At 54.9% G+C, this 18,182-nt stretch overlaps 1 protein-coding gene across 1 annotated transcript in view; it reads right to left on the bottom strand.

Annotated features, from left to right (window-relative positions):
* The window catches only part of SPTB (spectrin beta, erythrocytic), a 125,339-nt gene that overhangs the window by 84,782 nt on the left and 22,375 nt on the right, over nt 1-18,182 (bottom strand). Inside the window, 6 exon segments of the mRNA XM_050956656.1 lie at nt 148-228; nt 786-877; nt 1,684-1,857; nt 3,302-3,453; nt 8,047-8,105; nt 8,107-8,242. Of these exon segments, the coding sequence (XP_050812613.1) occupies nt 148-228; nt 786-877; nt 1,684-1,857; nt 3,302-3,453; nt 8,047-8,105; nt 8,107-8,192 (644 nt within the window). The 5' untranslated portion in view covers nt 8,193-8,242.

The raw sequence follows: 18,182 nt of genomic DNA on the forward strand, positions 1-18,182 counted from the left end.
CAAAGCAGAGAACTGAATCCAGGTCTCTCAATTCCCAATGCAGTGCACAAACCATTGGGCCATCCTAGCCCCGGAGCCCACCCTAATGATGGGGCAAGGGGTTGGTGAGGGGAGAGCGGCTAGCTAGGGTGGTGACGGGGCTCTTACCTGTGCTTGTGGATCAGGGCATTGAAGGCCAGGCCATCCTTCCAGCTGGAGGTGAAGTTGGTCACGTTAACGTGGGGATAGCTGCACAACAAAGAGGAAATACGGCGTCATCCTCCAGCCCAAGCACTGCGCTGGGCGTGGCTCCTAGAAAGGCAGGTCTAGATGGGTTTTTGGCCTGCCCCCCTGTGCTATATGGACGCACCGGCTGTGGGAGGCAGGGGCCAGGGCGCTGTCTTAGATATGTGCATGGGAATGCAGAAGAACCTACCAAAAGCAAAAGGGAGCCGGGAGCTTGAATCCCAGAGGAGGCCATTTGGGAGAACCCTGCCTTACCACGTTTTTCAGCACTAGACACGGACACCATGTACTTCTTGGAAGGCTAGGAACACTGCCAGAAACTTCTTGGAAGGCTAGACGCGCCTAGCGAGCCAGAGGGCCATAGACTATTTGAGACATGTATAGCTCACCCCCCTCCCCTCCCCACCACTGGAGCCAATGGGATTTGTGTGCCCGTTAGATTGTAGGAACACTGGACTGGAAAACGCTGGATCCTGTAAGCCAGACTCGTGCGGCTGGTCTGCTTCTGTCAATGCTGGGAGGGGGACAGTGATTAGCTCCTAGCATTAGCTGGATCGTACCCTGCGGTCTTCATCTGACACCAGAGCAGCAGTGCTTCCTTGGCAGAGCGCGTCTCGCGGCCTTCTGGAGTCTGCACAATGATGTCTTCGATCTGAGGGAAGCACAAAAGGCATTGCAGAATGAACCCAAGCCTACTGCCCACGACACAGCAGAGGGGCTTCCCCCTGGGGAGGCGCTGTCCAGCAGCCTTAGGTTCATATGTGCCCAGCTACTCGGGAGGTCCTGGGATCTGAAATAGCCAGGAAAGGCCGGCAGAGGCAGGAGACTTTTGTGTCCCGAGCACCCCAGGGCTGGGAACTCAGCTCTCCCCTCTGCCCGGCATCCCTACAAGCGGCAGTTTCTGCTGCCCGCCCTCCCTGTTCCTCAAGGGCTCTGCATCGGGGGCAGCCCAGCAAGCAGACAGCGGCTCAGCCTTTTCCCCCTGAGCGAGCAGGAGGCGGGGCCTTGCGAGGAGGAGGTGGCATGGGAGTGGGGCCTTGGGGAAAGGGGTAGTGCAAGGGCAGGGCCTCAGGGGGAAGGGGCGATGCAAGGATGGGGCCCCAGGGGGAAGGAGTGGCGTGGGGATGGAGCCTCAGGGAAGGGGCAACATGAGGGAGGGGTCATATTTCAGGCACCGGTGGCTCCCTACTTTTAGGAAGCTTCCACAGCTCCTGTCTCCCAGCTGCCCTCCCTGCCACCCGTGTCCCCATCTACAAGAGACGGGCAAGGAGAGGAGGTTCTGCAAATGCCGCTTCCCTCTCTGAAGCGGGGAGCTGGCACAAGGGCGTAAACGGGTGCCGAGCGCCCCTCATTCTGTGCCCCCGGCTCCCTGCACACAGCACAGCCTGGCCACCAGAGGCTATAGCCGGGGACATGCCCATGGCCCCACTCCCCAGCTGGCCTCAGAGCCAGGCCTACCTGGAAGCGGAGGATGATGGTCCAGATGAGGCCCAGCACCAGTCGGTGGTTGCCGTCCACAATGTCGTGGGAGCCCATGTTCTCCAGGTGCACATGTTTCTCCTTGAGGAACTGCAGCGCCTTGTCCACGTTCTCCAGGCAGTGGATGCGCATCCGGCCCTTGGTGGGCTTGGGCTGGGGGATGACAGATGATGAGCCAGTCACCCAGGGCACACGCAGCCACCAGGCCTGGTGCAACGGTGCCCCCCAGCTGGCTGGAGCACGCAGATGCCAGAGCCTACAGACTAACCTGGGTGGGCAGAGGAAGCAGGCTGGCACAGCCTTCCCTGCCCTGTTCCCATCAGAACTCACCCTCCCCAGGCGGCTGGGAGAATGTCTTGCACTCATACATTGCTGCTGGCCTCGGTCACCCCCTTCCCTGCAGTCTGGAGCCCTCCTCGTCCCGCCATGTGTTTCAGACTTTGAACAAAGGGATTCGGCCCAGATCTATAGGAGCTTCTGCCTATGGACAGTGAGCCCGATCCTGAGCTGAGAAGATGCGGCCAGCCACGCTGCTGCTGCAAAGCAGCCCCCGCCCTAGCCCTGAGGGAGGATCCTGGATGGGGCAGAGCACCCACCTCAGTCAGATCACCTCCCTCCCCCCCAGATGGTGATGTACGGGAGGGGCCTATGCCCAGGCTCCTGTGCCCTCTGGCTATTCCCACCGGGGCCGAATACTGGCTGCTGGAATCAGCTCAAGCAGCCTTCGGGGCCAAACTAGAACAGAGCCACTTGTGGGGCTGTGCAAGGGGCCACTCCGCCACCTTCCTCCGCAGCTGCAGCAGGGACTCCAGCCCAGCGAGTTTAAAGCAGCAAGCCCGGAGCTGGAAGCTGCAGCCAGGCCAGGGCTGGGCAACCAGCTCTTCGCAGAGAGGAACGCACGACCCAGGAGAGAATGTTTTCCGGGGTCCTTCGTTTTAATGTCTGGTAGCTTGTGGTGGTAGCAAGAGGCGTCTACATGCGAGTGAGCCCAGAACTAGCGGCCGGGCACATTCACACACACAGACCCACTTTCACTCCTGCTAGTCAGTCCTTGGCCGCTAGCGCAGGCTGCTCGCAAGGAGCCAGCTGGAGACTGGCTTTTGTGGGGCAGGCATTTGTCCATGGATCCCCGGGTGGAGACCCTTCCCCCTCGTCTCCCAGAGGCCATGGAACACTCGACCATTGACAGATGGAGCTGCTGGTCACTTCCACCCAGGGCTAGATTCCCACAGAGAGGGACTCCCATGGGGAGATAAAGGTGCACCCTAGGGGATGAAGTTGCACAGGGGAGACAAAAGTGCCCCTGGGGGATGAAGTTGCACCATAGGAGAGAATGGTAGCATGAGGCACCCGGACTACAACTCCCACATGGCACTGCGGCAGTGTTTCCGAAGCCAAATATTTCTGCCTGTGGTTTTCCACTGAGACGTGGAAGTTCTCCGCAGCAAAGCAAAATGTTTCCCGACCGGCTCTGCTGTGCCCTCTGAGGTGGCCACCTTTCAACGCTGCCTCTTTCGACAACAGAGGAAAGGCTCGGCACAATACGTGCGGCCTGCGTCACACAGCCCAGCGGAGGAGAAGGAGGAACGGAACTCACCAGGGACTCTCCTGAAAGCACTTCCAGGAGCTTGATCAGCATCCGCCCATCTTGGAGGTCCATGTAGAGATCAGAAATCCGACAGGTCTTGAGAGCAAGGTGTGAGTTCACCCACTTGGCGAAGGTTTTCTTCTGCACAGTTTCCCGCTCATCTGCAACGGGAGAAAGGCCCACCGCCCTGCTGCAGAGTCCCGCACCAGCACCCCGGAACAGGGAGCCGAGAAACAACTGCCCCAAGTCCCGCGGACCTGGGCCCTAGGTCAGGCATGAATTCTCATTCAGAAGAGCACATAGGCATGCACTTAGCTTGAAGAACGTGCTCAAAACTTATGCGTGGAGCTTGTGCTTCAATGCTTCCCTGAACTGGAGCCATGATACACCACACTTCATAGATTCCTACATTCCAAGGCCAGAAGGGACCATTGTGATCATCTCATTGGCCCTCCTGGCTAACACAGGCCAGAGACCTGCTCCCAAATAATCCCTAGAGCAGAGCTTTTAGCAAAACATCCAGTCTTGATTTAAAAATTGCCAGTAATGGAGAATCTACCACAATCCTGGATAAATTGTTTCAGTAAATTACCCTCCCTGTTAAACATTTACACCTTATTTCCAGACTGAATTTGTCTAGTTTCAACTTCCAGGCACTGGATCATGTTAGGCCTTTGTTTGGTAAATTGAAGAGCCTATTACCACATTTCTGTTCCTCATTTAGTTACTTACAGGCAGTGATCAAGTCACCCCTTAAACTTAGCAAGGAAATTTTTGATTTTTTTGTAGAAATTCAAATACCGAAAAATGCTGTCTGAAAACCGAAACATTCCAATTTTGTAAATGCAGCGTGCTGCTTCCTGGGAGCAGTTGTTCAGGTACCCTATGGGCCAGGCTACCTGCTCAGACTACATCTCCCAAGATGCACCCTGGTCTCCCCCTCTTGGAGAATGAAGGTGGTGCATCATGGGAGTCTCTGGCCATGGTGCATCATGGGAGATATAGTCCAGCTGGGAGCCCAGACCACAGAAGAGAATGGGACCATGAGGTACCCAAACTACAAATCCTACAAAGCACCATTGCACCACTTCTGCATTAAACTATATCAGGTTTTCAGTATTCAGTTTTTTGATGAAAAATGAACAGTCTCCTTAGAAAGCAGTGCTTTTTGCCAAAAAAAAAAAAAGGAAAGGAAAAAAAAGAAAACTTTAGTCCAAAACAAATTTCCATGAAAAAAGTATTTCTCAGTGGAAAGATTCCCATCAGCCCCAGTGTTTGTGGCATGCCCAATGCAATGGGGCTGCAATGCTGCCTGTGGCCGGTGGGTGGCAGTGCAATACAAGTTATTATAAGTAATAATAACCACTAAGAATTTCTCGCCCCTGGTGGACCCAGCACCTGGTGCAGGGCATGGCTCCTTCCTGCACTGGATATGGTTTCTCTGACGTTCCATTGAGGCTGCATCTTAGCCAGCCAGAACCTCACGGCGAGCATGTGCCTGTGTCTCTATCCCCCTTCCTCTCCATGCACCCTGCTGTGTTTGCACCCAGCTCTAGGGTGTGCCAGTCATAGGGAGCACTTTCTGGCTGCAGTGGGGCAGTGCATTTCGCCTTTGCAGCTGGCAGCACTCTTTCCACCTTCAACAGTCTCATTGCTCCTTAGTGACAGCAACGGGCTGCAGCACACAGCCAGGACTGGGAAGTGAGTAATAGCAGTACAGCGAGGCCGCCTGCTTTTCCTTCCATTACTGTTTCGATTAGTGGAGGGCCTGAGGCAGCTCAGGAGAACAAGCTCCTGCTCTGCTGGCGGCTGCACCAACAAACTGAAAGACACGTGAGCAGCCAGCGTTGCTGGCAGGCTCACTCCATCCTTCCCTGGTAAGAAAATGCTGTTCAGGGAGGAGTTTTTCCGCTCCTCCACTTGGCCCCACACATTAAAACGAAAGCACAGCAAGGCCCTGGGCCGCGGTGACCAACGCCTCTCGCACAGAGGGCATCTCTGCTGAGGGAAACAGAGTTACATGGAGTTCCCTGGGAAAACGCTACATGCAGATGATGTGCCAGGGTGGCCGGTTCCTTCACGGGCCAGGAGGCCTAGGGGCAGCCAGCCCTGTGCAGTTAGTCTGACCCCACCTCTCTTGCCTTGGGGGTGGCACTTACAAGGAGCTCCTGTGGGAACGAGTACTGCTCCAGCTGGGAGTGCTGGGCTGAACAGCTGCAGCTGGGCTGAGCCAACAGCTGCAGGCAGTAAAGAAACGGTGGGACCTGGACTGCAACTTGGGACTCCTGACTCAAGGAAAGAGACAGTGAACTGGGGTTGGTCCCTGGAGGGCCAGTGTGTGTGAGGCCTAACTAGAACACTCCCCTCCAGGGGTCCAGTTTCATTATCATGTCTGTGATGTGGCGCTTTCCCCTAAGCACCCGGGGAAACTGAGGCAGGGCACTCTGGAGGGGGCTGCCCAGTGACAGGCTGCTTCTCCTGAGCCACAGCAGCAGACGGGAGCCTGGTACATTGGAAGAACAAAATTAAACCAATAATACTTCATCAGTTGAAAGAATTTCCATCATGAATGGGTATGAAGGCGGGGGCAGGGGGAGCCCTGAGCTGGGAAAAGCATCGCGGAAGTGGTTCTCATCAGCCACCATAGGCTTCAGGCTCCCTCCAGACTGGGCCAGGAAACCAGCACACTGATCATTTCCCACGTGTGAATTGCAGTTGGATGCAGGTTCCAGGCAGCTCCTGATGAACCTTAGCTAATCGCTCTCCAGAGACAGCTTGGCTCACTGCCATGTAATGGATACTTCCCTCCATAGGCTGTGTGCCACTTGCGTGGGCCTGGCAGGGGGCTGCTGCATGGTGACCAGATGGCAGACGGGCGCTCCGCCAAATCAGTTCTCCACAGGCACAGAGCCGCCTACAGGCATCCTGCGAGGGGCGTAGCTTAGAGCACCCCCTTAGCTGCTCTAAACAACTCCAGGGCTGGGCAGTGCAGGAGCAGAGCAGTATGGCTGGCTGCCTGATGTCTCTCCTCCCTCCTCTGAGCCCGGAAGAGTGGACAATTCCCTGCTCAGAGCTGAGGCCCTAGATTTGGGAAGCTCTGCATCTCTCCCTGAGACAGCAATAGCAGCTGCAAAGGGATTCCAGGAAACAGATGCCTGACCCAGGCTCCTACTAGCTGAGGGAGGGGAGAAATGCTTTTCTGAGACTCTGTTTATAAATGTACAGTGAGCGCCATTCCTGGCTCTGTTGCTGGCCTGCTGGGTGACCTTGGGCAAGTCCCTTGCCTGCTATGTGCCTCAATTTCCCCACTTGAGAAACAGAGATAATGATCCCAACCTCCTTTGTCAGGTGCTTTGAGATCTACTGATGAGACATGCTGGATAAAGGCTAGGTTTGTTATCAGCGAGGCCCCCTGCAAGACACTGCATTGTTCGCCCGGTGTAGGAGCCCTGGACAGCTCTGCCAAGGAGCCCAGGGAAAGCCGAAGGTCACAGCAAAGGGCAGGCAGTGTTTTTCCATTGAGGCTGGTTTTCAACAGCTTTGACTGAACGTTTTCTGAAAAGCGTCAGCTCCCTGCAGAAAACGGCCAGGGTTTGTCCAGAGAACAGAAGCACCAAAACCAAAATGATTTGGGCCCAGAGTTTAGGGGTTTCTGATGAAAGGTTGAAATTTTCAGCAGAGAGGGAAAAAAGGAACAAAAACCTCGTCGTTTCTCACCAGCTTTACCCCCGACTCCCATTCCCTGCCAGGCTTGCGAGGTGGGCACTGGGCAGGGAGGGGTTAAATGGCTGGAGGGCAGAGGCAGCTAGGAGGAAGAGGCAAAGAGTGGCTGAGGGGTGGGGGAAATATTGGGAGGGGGACTTAGATGGTGGCGCTGTGCCCACAGGGGAGAGGAGGGAAGGGGAGGGCTGGGCCGAGTCTTCATCTGGAAGATATAAAGGCCCAGAAAGGACAGAAGAATCTTATAGGGTTTTGACTTGTCCGGTGCTCAGCCCCAGTCCCAACCAGCCAGCCCCGACCTGGGATCTGAACAGTTCTGTGTCTATCCGGCCACGGGTCTGAGTCCACAGGCACTGGCTTGTATTTTTCCCGGTGAGTGTTCCACCCCTGCTCTGCCCTGAGGCCCCGCCCCCTCAATCCCTTCTCCTGAGGCCCCGCCCTCACTCCACCTCTGTCCACCCCACTCCACTCCCTTCCCTCCAAGAGCCTCCCGCCATCCACCAAACAGCTGATCGGCAGGGCTGCTGAACAGCTCTGGCTGGTGGGTGCCAAGCACCCACTTTTTTTTTTCAGCACTCACGGAGTTGGCACCTATGTCTGCACTACTCCTCAGCCCCAGAGACCCAGGCAGATTCTTGGAGCTTTACAGGTGGCTACATGCCACCCCAGTAAGTTTCCAGCACCCCTAGGGTAGAGTTTAGTTCAAACAGTCAGTGACTGACCATCCAACCCCAGTGATGGCATGTGCTCCAGAGTTCTTCTACCCAAGGGAAACCATGACTGTCCCCTGTGCTGGGCTCAGGGAGTCTGTTCTACTGCACCCCACCCAGGCCCCATCCGCTGTGTTATTGGGGCCCCGACTCAGCAAAGCATCCTCTCGCCAGCAAAGCACGTGCTGTTTTTAAGTCAACGGGGCTGCTCAAAGTCTCCGAAGGTTCAGTAAAGAAGAGGACCAGAAGGGCTCCATCTGGGAGGTGCTGCGCCCCCAAGGGGGGACGACGCTACCAAGTGCACTGAGGAGTTAAGAGCGGTACCTGCCAGAGCTTTGATGCGAGATCTCTCAAAGAGCTGTGCGGAGCTGTTGTCGTTGTCCATCATCGTCCGAGGCTTCCCAGCGCGCGTTGATCTGGCTGTACTGCTGCTGAATCTCCAAGTGATCGTAGTCAGGGGTGGAGGTCATATTCCGGGCCTGCCACAGCTGCTCTGGCTTCGGTTACAGGGAAAGAGGCCCTGCAGGAAAGCACATGGGAGCGTCAGCATCTCCCCGGGATGCTCAGGGGAAACTGACAAGCCGCGTCCCACACAACTGGCTCATTCAGGGTAGCCACACATCGTCATGGCCATTGGCACCAATTTCTGCCCCAAGCTCCGGCACGTTATGAAATATTGCAGCAGTAGGACAGCCCGGCCGAGCTGAAAGCACTCTAACCACTGTGCCCAGTAGGTGGTGACGTAACTCACAAGAAGTCCTGTATGCTTGTGCCTACAGCGCTATGCTTGTATCACTTGTCATGCCAAACACCTGTCACTGAACTGAGTGAAAGTGACAGAGCAGCGCCTGGCCAACTGGAGAAGTGAGTGTTAGGAATATTATCCAGACACTGAGGCCCTGATTCAGAAAAGTGCTTGAACACATGCTCGGGTTTGCCAATCCTTGCCATATATTTAGGCCACAACTTCAGGAGTCCTGTGATAAGGCAAGAATTTCACCTTTTAACTTTTTTTAAAGTCTATTTCTAGCTCTCCTGGTTGCAGAGAAAAGCAGGAAAATATGACCTAAAGACTTACTTGATTAAAATATTCAGATTTTTTAAACCCATCTCACGCTATTCTGGGCTTGATTTGTGATTTTTGAAAGCTTCAGGTTGGTGACCCAGTTGCTTCACTTCAGGTAAATGCTTAAATTCCACTAATTTTAATAGGACAAACATAGGTTTGATTTTAAGCCTGTGCTTAAATACTCTCTTGAATCAGGGCCTACATCTCCCTAGCAGCACAGCTGAAAGGAGCAGTGGTAAACACCGTGCCAGCTTCGAAACACCACTGACATTTGTACATCACTGCGTTATTCCAGCTGCCCAGAAAGCCTGGCCTCAGGGAAATTCCAATATTGTTTTATCCTCAGTCAGGAGGAAAAATTGACATATCAAAACAATGGAAAGTTCCAAAAAAAGTTAGGTATGAAATGTGTCAGGTCTGCACTTCTGATCAGCATATTTCGGCTTGGTTCTGTGGGAATCGTTGCCCACTGAGCTGCAGCAGTGCCTCATGGGAGATGTAGTCCAGCCAGGCCCATAGAGGAGAATGACAGCATGAGGCACCTGTGATACAGCATGGCCAGAGGGCAGCAGGAGAGTGTTAGCAGGGAGCCTTATTCCCTGCAAGGGGAGGAAGGTTTGCTATAGATTAATTAGAGCAGCTGAAGCCAATTAGAGCACCAGCAGTCAGTCATGTGATAAAACCCCCTGCTTCAGACAGACAGTGGGGGAGTTGGAGCAGGAGGGTTTGGCTGGAGCAGAGAGCAGTTTGAAGGAGTTGGAGCAGAGAACAGTATTGAAGAGAGACAAAAGGAAAGTTTGGAGGAGTGCTGCGGTGGGCTGAGAAATCCAAAAAAACTCCTAGGTAGGGGGCACCTGGCTTGTGTAGAAGGAGGGCAAGAAGCCCCTTCCCAAGCTGAAGGGCAGGAGAGGGAAGCAGCCCAGGGGAAGGAACCGCTAGTTCAATTGGTTCACCACAAACCTCAGGGCCCCTGGGTTGGGACCTGGAGAAGAGGGTGGGCCCAGGTCCCTCCCTCTCCACTCCCCTCCTCACGGACACTAGTGGGGTAATTAAAATACCGGTTCAGAGGCAAGCAATGGCGCCCTGAACCTTCCCCAAAGAAGAGAAAGCGTGAGACCCAGCATTACAGTACCGGCAATTTGCCACACACCCGAACTACAACTCCCATGAGGCCCCACAGGAGCTCAGGGAGACATAGATTAATGACAAATTGACCCAAGCTGAAATATTTTCTTTAGATTTCTTTTATCCCCAGTGGGAATTTTTTTTTAATTGGTAAAATTTGATAGAATTCTGAAAAAAAAATTGGTAAAAAGCCATAAAATTTTTGCGGAAAGTGCATTTTTCTTGGAAAAAACATTTTGATGGAAGATTCTCGACCAGGTTGGCAGTTTCCTTGGAAAGTCCCCATGAAACAGAGAGAGAGTTACAGGAAACATCTGCTAGTGTGATGGTTCCAGTCCTGCGCCCTCCCTGAAGCTTGGCTAGATACCTGCGGAGGGGGCAGTTGTCCTACACCAAAAAGTCACTCAATCACTTGTTACCTTCCCTAACAAGCCTGCCCTGGCCAAAAGCGTTTTGTTTGCAAAGACGAGGACTAATTTCTTTCTCTTCCAGGAAACCCAAAGGGGGAAGAGGCCAGGGAGAGGGGTCATCCCATAGCGGGCAAGAGGCAGGGTGTCCCACCCCCCAGGGCTGCACTTTGCTTTCCATGGAAATGCAGCCTCCTGTGGGGTAAAACACGTCCACTGTTTAACAGCGTGCAGCAATACTTCAAAGGCAGGGAGTAAAGACCAATCCCATTTACTGTGGAAGCTGCACCTAAAAACGAACCATCAAGCACAAGGACACCTCCCTGCCGGTGTCAGATGGTCACGCGTAGGGCAGGACAGCCAGGTGGCAGCACACACCTTGACTCTCCAAAACACACCACGGTGCCAGTGGAACCGGAAGCAGAAATCGCACCATTTGAGTGGAGATTTCAAACGTGTCCAACCGACTGCCACGTCTGGCCAGGCTAGATTTTGATGAACACTGGAAGACGGCCCAGTTCTCACTGCCAACGAAACTCTGAGCCAGGAGCTGCAAAAACAAGCAGCCTAACTTTAGAAAGCAAGGGCTACTGTATCCATAGCCCCACACTGGGCCTGGCAGCCCAGCAAGAGCTCCGGGCTAGGAGGCAGGAGGCCTGAGGTCTAGTCCGATCTCTGCCACTGCCCTTCTGGGTGAGCCGGCGCAAGTCACTTCCCTATCTCCCTCTGCCTCAGCTTCCCCATCTACCCAGGGGAGATAATGATATTTGGTAAAGTGCTTTGCGAGCAAGTGAAGACAAGTGCTAGGTAAGAGTTGATGCAGGGTCTTCCATGTCCCTGAAGAGTTTCCTAACCACTGGGCTATGTGGGGGTAGGATGAGAAACGCTACTCTGCCCTTGAGAAACCTTCCCAGTCCAAATGTGATCACAACTGCTCTGTTCCCATGCAAAGTTCTGGCTTCCACAAATCAGCATTTTCCAATGAAAAAAACACTGTTGAAAAAGTCCTGCCTGGCTCCGTTCCCTGTGCCCCACGTACGGGGACAGAGGAGGGCACAGAACTGGAGAGCTGCCCGGCTCTGCCCCCTGCACCCCACATACGGGGATGGATGAGGGCATGGAATGGGGGAGCTGCCCGGCTCCGCTCCCTGCACCCCACATACGGGGACAAGTGAGGGCACAGAACGGGGGAGCTGCCTGGCTCCGCACTCTGCACCCCGCATACAGAGACGGGTGAGGTGACAGAACAGGAGAGCTGCTATCCAAGCAGCAGTCTCTTTCCAGGGCACCCTGCCTAAGAAAAGCCCCTGGCATGCATCTCTCATGGCCCCTTCAGGCAGAGAGCGGACGGATTGATGGAGTTGGTTGGTCAAGCTCTTTCCATTAAGGCTGGTGGAGCTGTGCCAGGAGAGAGCTCAGCCAGAGGGGTTTGAATGGGGAGTGCCTGTGAAGAATCCATGTTTAATCTGCTAAGGAGGATTTGGTGTCTCATGCAGCTTTGAAAGAGCTCATCTGGCGCTGGCTCATTGGGAGCGTGGCCAAGCCACCGGGGGCACATCTGAGCCGCCGTCTCTGGTGTTTACGGGAAAGGATGAATATATCAGCCTGGGGGGAGAGGTGGCTCCCAGACAGAAAGCCGCCAGGCACCCCGGTTCCCACTATGGATGGATCCAGTACCCCAGACTTCAGGGTCCCCTGTGTGCAATGCCCATTTCATACCTGCTAACAGGCTCCGCCCTGCCTGTTTGCCCGGGATCCCCTGTGCTGTTCTCCGGGGTAAGGCACATCCAAGCTGATGTTTTGCTTCCCCTCCAAAGAGGAGATCCTGCCTGAGCTGTCCCAACTCTGCGCTCCCACCCCTGGCCAGAGCCGCCCAAGTGCTGCAGGATGCACACATGGGAAAGAAGCAAGGCTGATGGGGGGTACCCAGCCGCTCGGGTTTCAGTACAGGCTGGGGCTGGCTTTTCATGGGCACCTCGGTACAATGGCTTTGTGCCTTGGGGGCGTCTGTGGTCCCGACCTGCTGCCAGTTCCCTGGAGGAGCAACCCCAGCAGCCCAACGCCCTGGGGGAATCGCCGCCAGGTTCCCCTGCTCACAGCACCCAACTGCAGGGCGGCCTGCATCCCTGTGCTAACTGACTCCAGCACTGTGTTCCAGCGGCTCCTTGCCCAGTGGTTATCCCCATAAAGCGGGGCTAACGGCAGGTTTGCAGAGCTAAGGGAAGAGCCGGGCTGAAAGGGAGCGGAAGGATCTCAGGCTATGGGGACGGACGAGGATTCCCTAAGCAGGCCTGGATTTCAGTGGCTTTCCAACCCTCCTGAGGTTCAGCCTATCGCTGGTTACCAGGTCAAACCGCCATGGCCTGTAGATCTGTTTTCTGTGCTGGACCACTTCCCTGGCCCCACCCGCCTGCCCCATGTGAAGCCGTTGATAGCAGCGCAGCTTGAGTGCTGCTTTAGGATAGACATTGAGGTTGTGTAACACGCACCATACACAATGCTGTTATCAATTATTAGCATTACAATAGCACCTAAGGGCCCCACGGCAGATCAGGGCCCCGTTACGCCGGGCACTGCACAGACACAGCGAGAGACAGGCCCTGTCCCAGCCGAGATCAGGTTCCCATGGTGCCAGGCGCTGCACAGACACCCAGCAAGAGACAGGCCCTGCCCTGAAGAGTTTGCAGTCTCAGTACACAGGGAAAGGAAACATTCAAGTCACACAGCAGGTTGGTGGCACAGCCAGGAGCCATACCCAAGTCCCCAGACTCTCAGGCCACAGGCCTGCCCATGAGAACACACTCCCTCCCTGACTGCACTGTGGGACACTCCATTTCCTTAACACCAATCTGCTGGGCTCCCCCATGGGTCCAGGCCTGCATTGCTGTAGGCATGGCTGGGTCCCAGTAGACCTGCAGCAAAGTTTTAATGGATGCTTCTCTGTGATGGGATTTATTCTGGGAAGGAAGTACACTCGCCTGGTTCACTGGGCAAATTCCCCCTTCCTGGGAGTAGCCACCTCACCTCCTTTCCAGGAGGTGTTTGCCTCTCCCATGCCGGCCTGGCTGCCGGCTGCCGTGGGATGGAATGCTGAGACAGCGCACAGCTGACCCCAGGCCGCAATCTCACTCCAATTCCATGCAAGGCACGGGGGGAGAGAAGGATGAGCAGGCCCTCTTACCCAGAACGCCTGTGGGGCATGCTTCATGAAAGCAAGCAATCCCCTCTAGCCAGTGGTGGATTAACAAATTTGCCGCCCCAGGCCCACAAAAAATTGCCGCCTCCCCCCTGCACTCAGGGGATGGTGGAGGTGGAGTGATGGTGAGCTGGGGCAGGGAGCGGTTCCCTTCCCCACCAGGTTACTCCTCACTCCTGCGGGCCCCAGCTCACCTCTGCTCTGCCTCCTCCAAGCCCACCGCTACTCATTTCTTCCTCCCTCCCAGCTCTTTCACGTGGCAAGCCTGGGAGGAAGGAGGGAAGCGCGGCATGCCTGGGAGAGGAGGTGGGCCGGGGATTTGGGGAAGGGGCAGAGTTGGGGAGAGGGCATGAGCAAATTTGCCACCCCTGCAAATTTGCCACCCTAGGCTTAGGCCTTGTTGGCTTAGGTGATAATACGCCACTGCCTCTAGCTCACTGATCTGCAGTCCCAATACCGTCCCTCCAACCACTAGAAAGGGCTCCTAAAAGCTTGTCCACACTTCAGTTTGTCATGGGTCAACCCGAGGTGTTTTGTGCCCACAAACAAAATATCTCCTTGCCGCTCACTTGGCCCAGATGATGGGCTCAAACCAGAGGAACCATGGGAATTGTAGAGGCTGATCCTGAGTCTCCATAATTCCATGGCTTTCTGGTAGGAACGCATCCCACAGTGCACAGCACGAACAGTCCCCGAATGCAGACAGCCCAGCACCTGAGCAATGCACCATGGGACATCTGCTTAGTGCTCATTCTGACAGAGGGGAGGCAACATGAAACTTGATGGCGGGAGTGCAATGCAGCATGTACAAACTGATTGTTGTGGATCACTAAACGGGGGGGTTGGGGGAGACCTTGCACCAAGTTAAAAGCGTAGACTTGCCTGCTTTTCCCGTTAAACTACTGGAGGGCAGCTAGGAGGGAGACAGGCCGATCGCAGATGGCACTGGCTGTGGACGAGCCTTCTCGGTGCAATGGAAGACTCCGGACGGGAACCCAGGCACTCCTCCGGTTCCCTTTTAGAGGCTGGCAGGCTGCTGAAAGCTGAAGCGGAGAGCGAAAGAACCATTTGCGGGTGTGGCGCTGGAGGCGGCCTGGCACAGAGCTCCCGAGGTGTGGCTTGATAGCATTATCACCCAGCGCACCGAATAGCGCAAGCGGCGGTATCACCCTGAACAGCTGGAGCCCACCCGCTGCTATTCTGAGCACACAAAACAAGCTCCCCAGCAGGCCTCCTCCTCCGCCTGGAATTAGGAAGAGGGCTTCCCAGTGTGCCGGGCGTAGAAATTCCCCTCTAAAAGTAGCACGGCTCCAAATAGCTTGACATGGGCGATATCAGCCCCAGCTGTCCCGGGCGGGGGGAGGCACCACATGCCCATGCGGGTCATTTGAAAGATTTAGGTCTGAACGATTACTATCTATAACTGTCTGGAAGCCATTGTCAATTCCGAAAGGGTCGGGTGTCTCTAGCAGCGCCAGCGCTCATGGGCTCAGCAAGCCCCACCCGGGAGATTTAGGAAGATTAAAGTTATTCTTGCTAGGAAGAAAAGACATTCCAGGGGGGAGAGAATCAGGCAGTTCTCACCACTCGGAGAAACAGCTGATGTCAAAGAAGGTTGAGCCTCCCAGCAGACAGAGGAACTGCAGGGAAACGGGAGCCTGGCATTTTCATTTCCACTCAGCACAGCCCTGTTTTCCAGCATTGGCCAGCAAGTATTTTCTAGTGGGGAAGGCAGAGGGGGAGCAGCACTTCATAGCTCTTATAGGCAGAAAGGACCAGCGTGATCATATAGTTTAGACTCCCCCATAGCACAGAACCGTCCCACCCCTCTTCTCCCCTACAAGTCCCAGGCCCGGGTGAGAGCACGTCTGCAATACTGAGTCCAGTTCTGGTCTCCCACGGGTGAGGCCGATGAATTCCAACGGGAAGAGGTGCAGAGAGGAGCTAGTTGGGCGATCAGCGGAATGGAGGGCCGACGATAGGGGTGGAGACTGGAAGAACTGGGCTTGTTTCACCTGGCAAGTGCAGGAGGAAGGGCCCCAATTGCTGGGGGACACCAGGGAGGGTGAAGAGCTATTAAAGTTAGCGGACAAAGTTGGAACAAGTAGAAATGGCGCTAGACTGGCCTGCAGTGATCTGGGGCTGGGAATGAGGAGAAGATTTCCACCCATCAGAGGAGGGAGGTCCAAGAACAGCTTCCCAAGAGGAGCAGTGGGGGAAAGACCCTGAAGATGGGGCTGGAGCGGTTTATTTACAGGATTTTAGGGCAGCAGCTGAGACGGGACTCAATGATCCAGGAGGGCCCTATGTCCGGTCGCACCAACACTTCCTGCCAATCTGCAGTGATCGGGGGCCTAGCATTTAGCCTTGGCTGGAGAAGCAAAGCACAGGGAGAGCTGCTGCTCTTCGCCTCCCCATCAGAGCTGCCAAAGCTTTCAGCCGTCCCGAGGAATCAGACACAGGCAGCCCGTGCCGCTCACTGCGCGCCCCTGGCACAGATAGGCTAGCGTACACAGCCAACAGCCAGGCCAGGGCAAGGAGCACAGCTCAGAGTTGCACCCGCACCGAGCTCCGAGCCTTAGCTGTGAAACGTAAATGCCTCCCAATCCAACGTCTCCTGTGGGTCAGACATTCCCTGCCAGGTCCTCACCCGGTGCAAATCAGCAAGAGACACCCATGAAGCAACACTAATTCCCACCAACTGGGCCCACTGTCTCCAATGCAGCTGCACTGATTTTTACCAGCTGGGGTCATTGCCTGCAAGGGAGCTATGGCCAATTGGCACCAGCTGGAGATCTGCCTAATGAACTCCAATGGAGCGAGGGCCGACAGGCAGCAGCTGAAGATCCTGTCCCCCTGTCTCCAGTGAAGCTATGACTGACTGACACCAGCAAGGCATGTGTCCCTGCACCCACATGCCTTCTGCTGGTCTCTGGAGCACTGTCTGGGGGATGTTACAGAACCCCACACCCTTTTCTAAGGGAGTCAGGGATGGCCCCCATCTCACTGGCCGTGCCATGCATGGGCTAGAAGGGATCGGCAACAGAAGTGGTGTGCCGAGTCTTCATTTATTCATTCTGATTTAAGGTTTCGCGTGCCGGTCATACATGTTAACGTTTTAGAAGGTCTCTTTCTATAAGTCTATAATATATAACTAAGATATTGTTGTATGTAAAGTAAATCAGGTTTTTAAAATGTTTAAGAAGCTTCATTTAAAATTAAATTAAAATGCAGAGCCCCCTGGACTGGTAGCCAGGGCCCAGGCAGTGTGAGTGCCACTGAAAATCAGCTCGTGTGCTGCCTTCGGCACCCGTGCCATAGGTTGCCGACCCCTGTGCTATTGCTTTAAGGACAGCGGCCATGCTGGGGTCTTTGGCTCAGGTTTGGAGGGGGGCAACTGCAGGCTGTCCAGCACCCCATTCACATCCCATCCAGTAACCAGGGGAGCATCACCGGCTTCCTTCGGGAGCCGGGACCGTATCATGCCAACATAACTGCCATCTGGGGAGCCCTGAAAACTACAAAAGTGGCTGGCTGGACCTTGCTGAGACTTCTGGGAGTCTTCGACCTGGTTCCACGGGACATTTTAATTAAAAAATTCAAACAATATAAAATGACCATGGCCCACATTAAACGTACTAACTCTGGCTGGGAGGCCTCCACATGTCATTGTAAATGGGCAATCCTCATCGAACAGGGGTGTCTCTAACGGGGACTAGCTGAGATCAGTTCCTGGCCCTTCGCTGTGTAGTAGTTTTATCAGTGACCTGGAAGTGAACCTGATCACTGACAAAGTTTGCAGGTGAGGCAAAAATATGGGGAGGGGTAAATAATGAAGAGGACAGGTCACTGATACAGAGCGATGGGTAAACTGGGCTCAGGCAAACAGAGTGTGTTGTAATATGGCTAAATGCAAATATGTGCACTTAGGAACAAAGAATGTACGTCATTCTTACAGGCTGGGATGCTCTACCCTGGCAAGCGGGGACTGAAAAAGACTTGTGGGTTGTGGATAATCAGCTGATCGTGAGCTCCCAGTGTGTGACTCTGTGGCCGAAACAGCTAATGCGATCCTGGGATGTATAAACCGGGCAATCTCGAGTAGCAGCAGAGAGGTTATTGTACCTCTGTATTTGACACTGGTGTGCAGGGGCGGCTCTAGACATTTTGCCACCCCAAGCAGGGCGGCATGCCGTGGGGGACACTCTGCTGGTCGCCGGGAGGGCGGCAGGTGGCACCGGTGGACCTCCCGCAGGCATGCCTGCAGAGGATGCGCAGGTCCCGCGGTCCGCTGGTCCCGCGGCTTTGGTGGACCTTCCGCAGGCACACCTGCAGGAGGTCCACCGGAGCGGCCTGCTGCTCTCCTGGCGACCGGCAGAGCGCCCCTCGTGGCATGCCGCCCCAAGCACGTGCTTGGCGTGCTGAGGTCTGGAGCCGGCCCTGCTGGTGTGACCACGGCTGGAATCCTGTGTCCAGTTCTGGTGCCCACAACTCAAGAGGGATGTTGATAAATTGGAGAGGGGTCAGAGAAGAGCCACAAGAATGATTAAAGGGCTAGAAAACCTGCCTTATAGTGATAGACCTAAAGTGCTCAAGAGCAAGTTAAAGGGGTGACTTGGTCACAGTCTATACGTCCCTACATGGGGAACCAGTATTTAATAAT

This window comes from Gopherus flavomarginatus, chromosome 5 (genome assembly GCF_025201925.1).
Source record: "Gopherus flavomarginatus isolate rGopFla2 chromosome 5, rGopFla2.mat.asm, whole genome shotgun sequence".
NCBI classification, from domain to species: domain Eukaryota; kingdom Metazoa; phylum Chordata; order Testudines; family Testudinidae; genus Gopherus; species Gopherus flavomarginatus.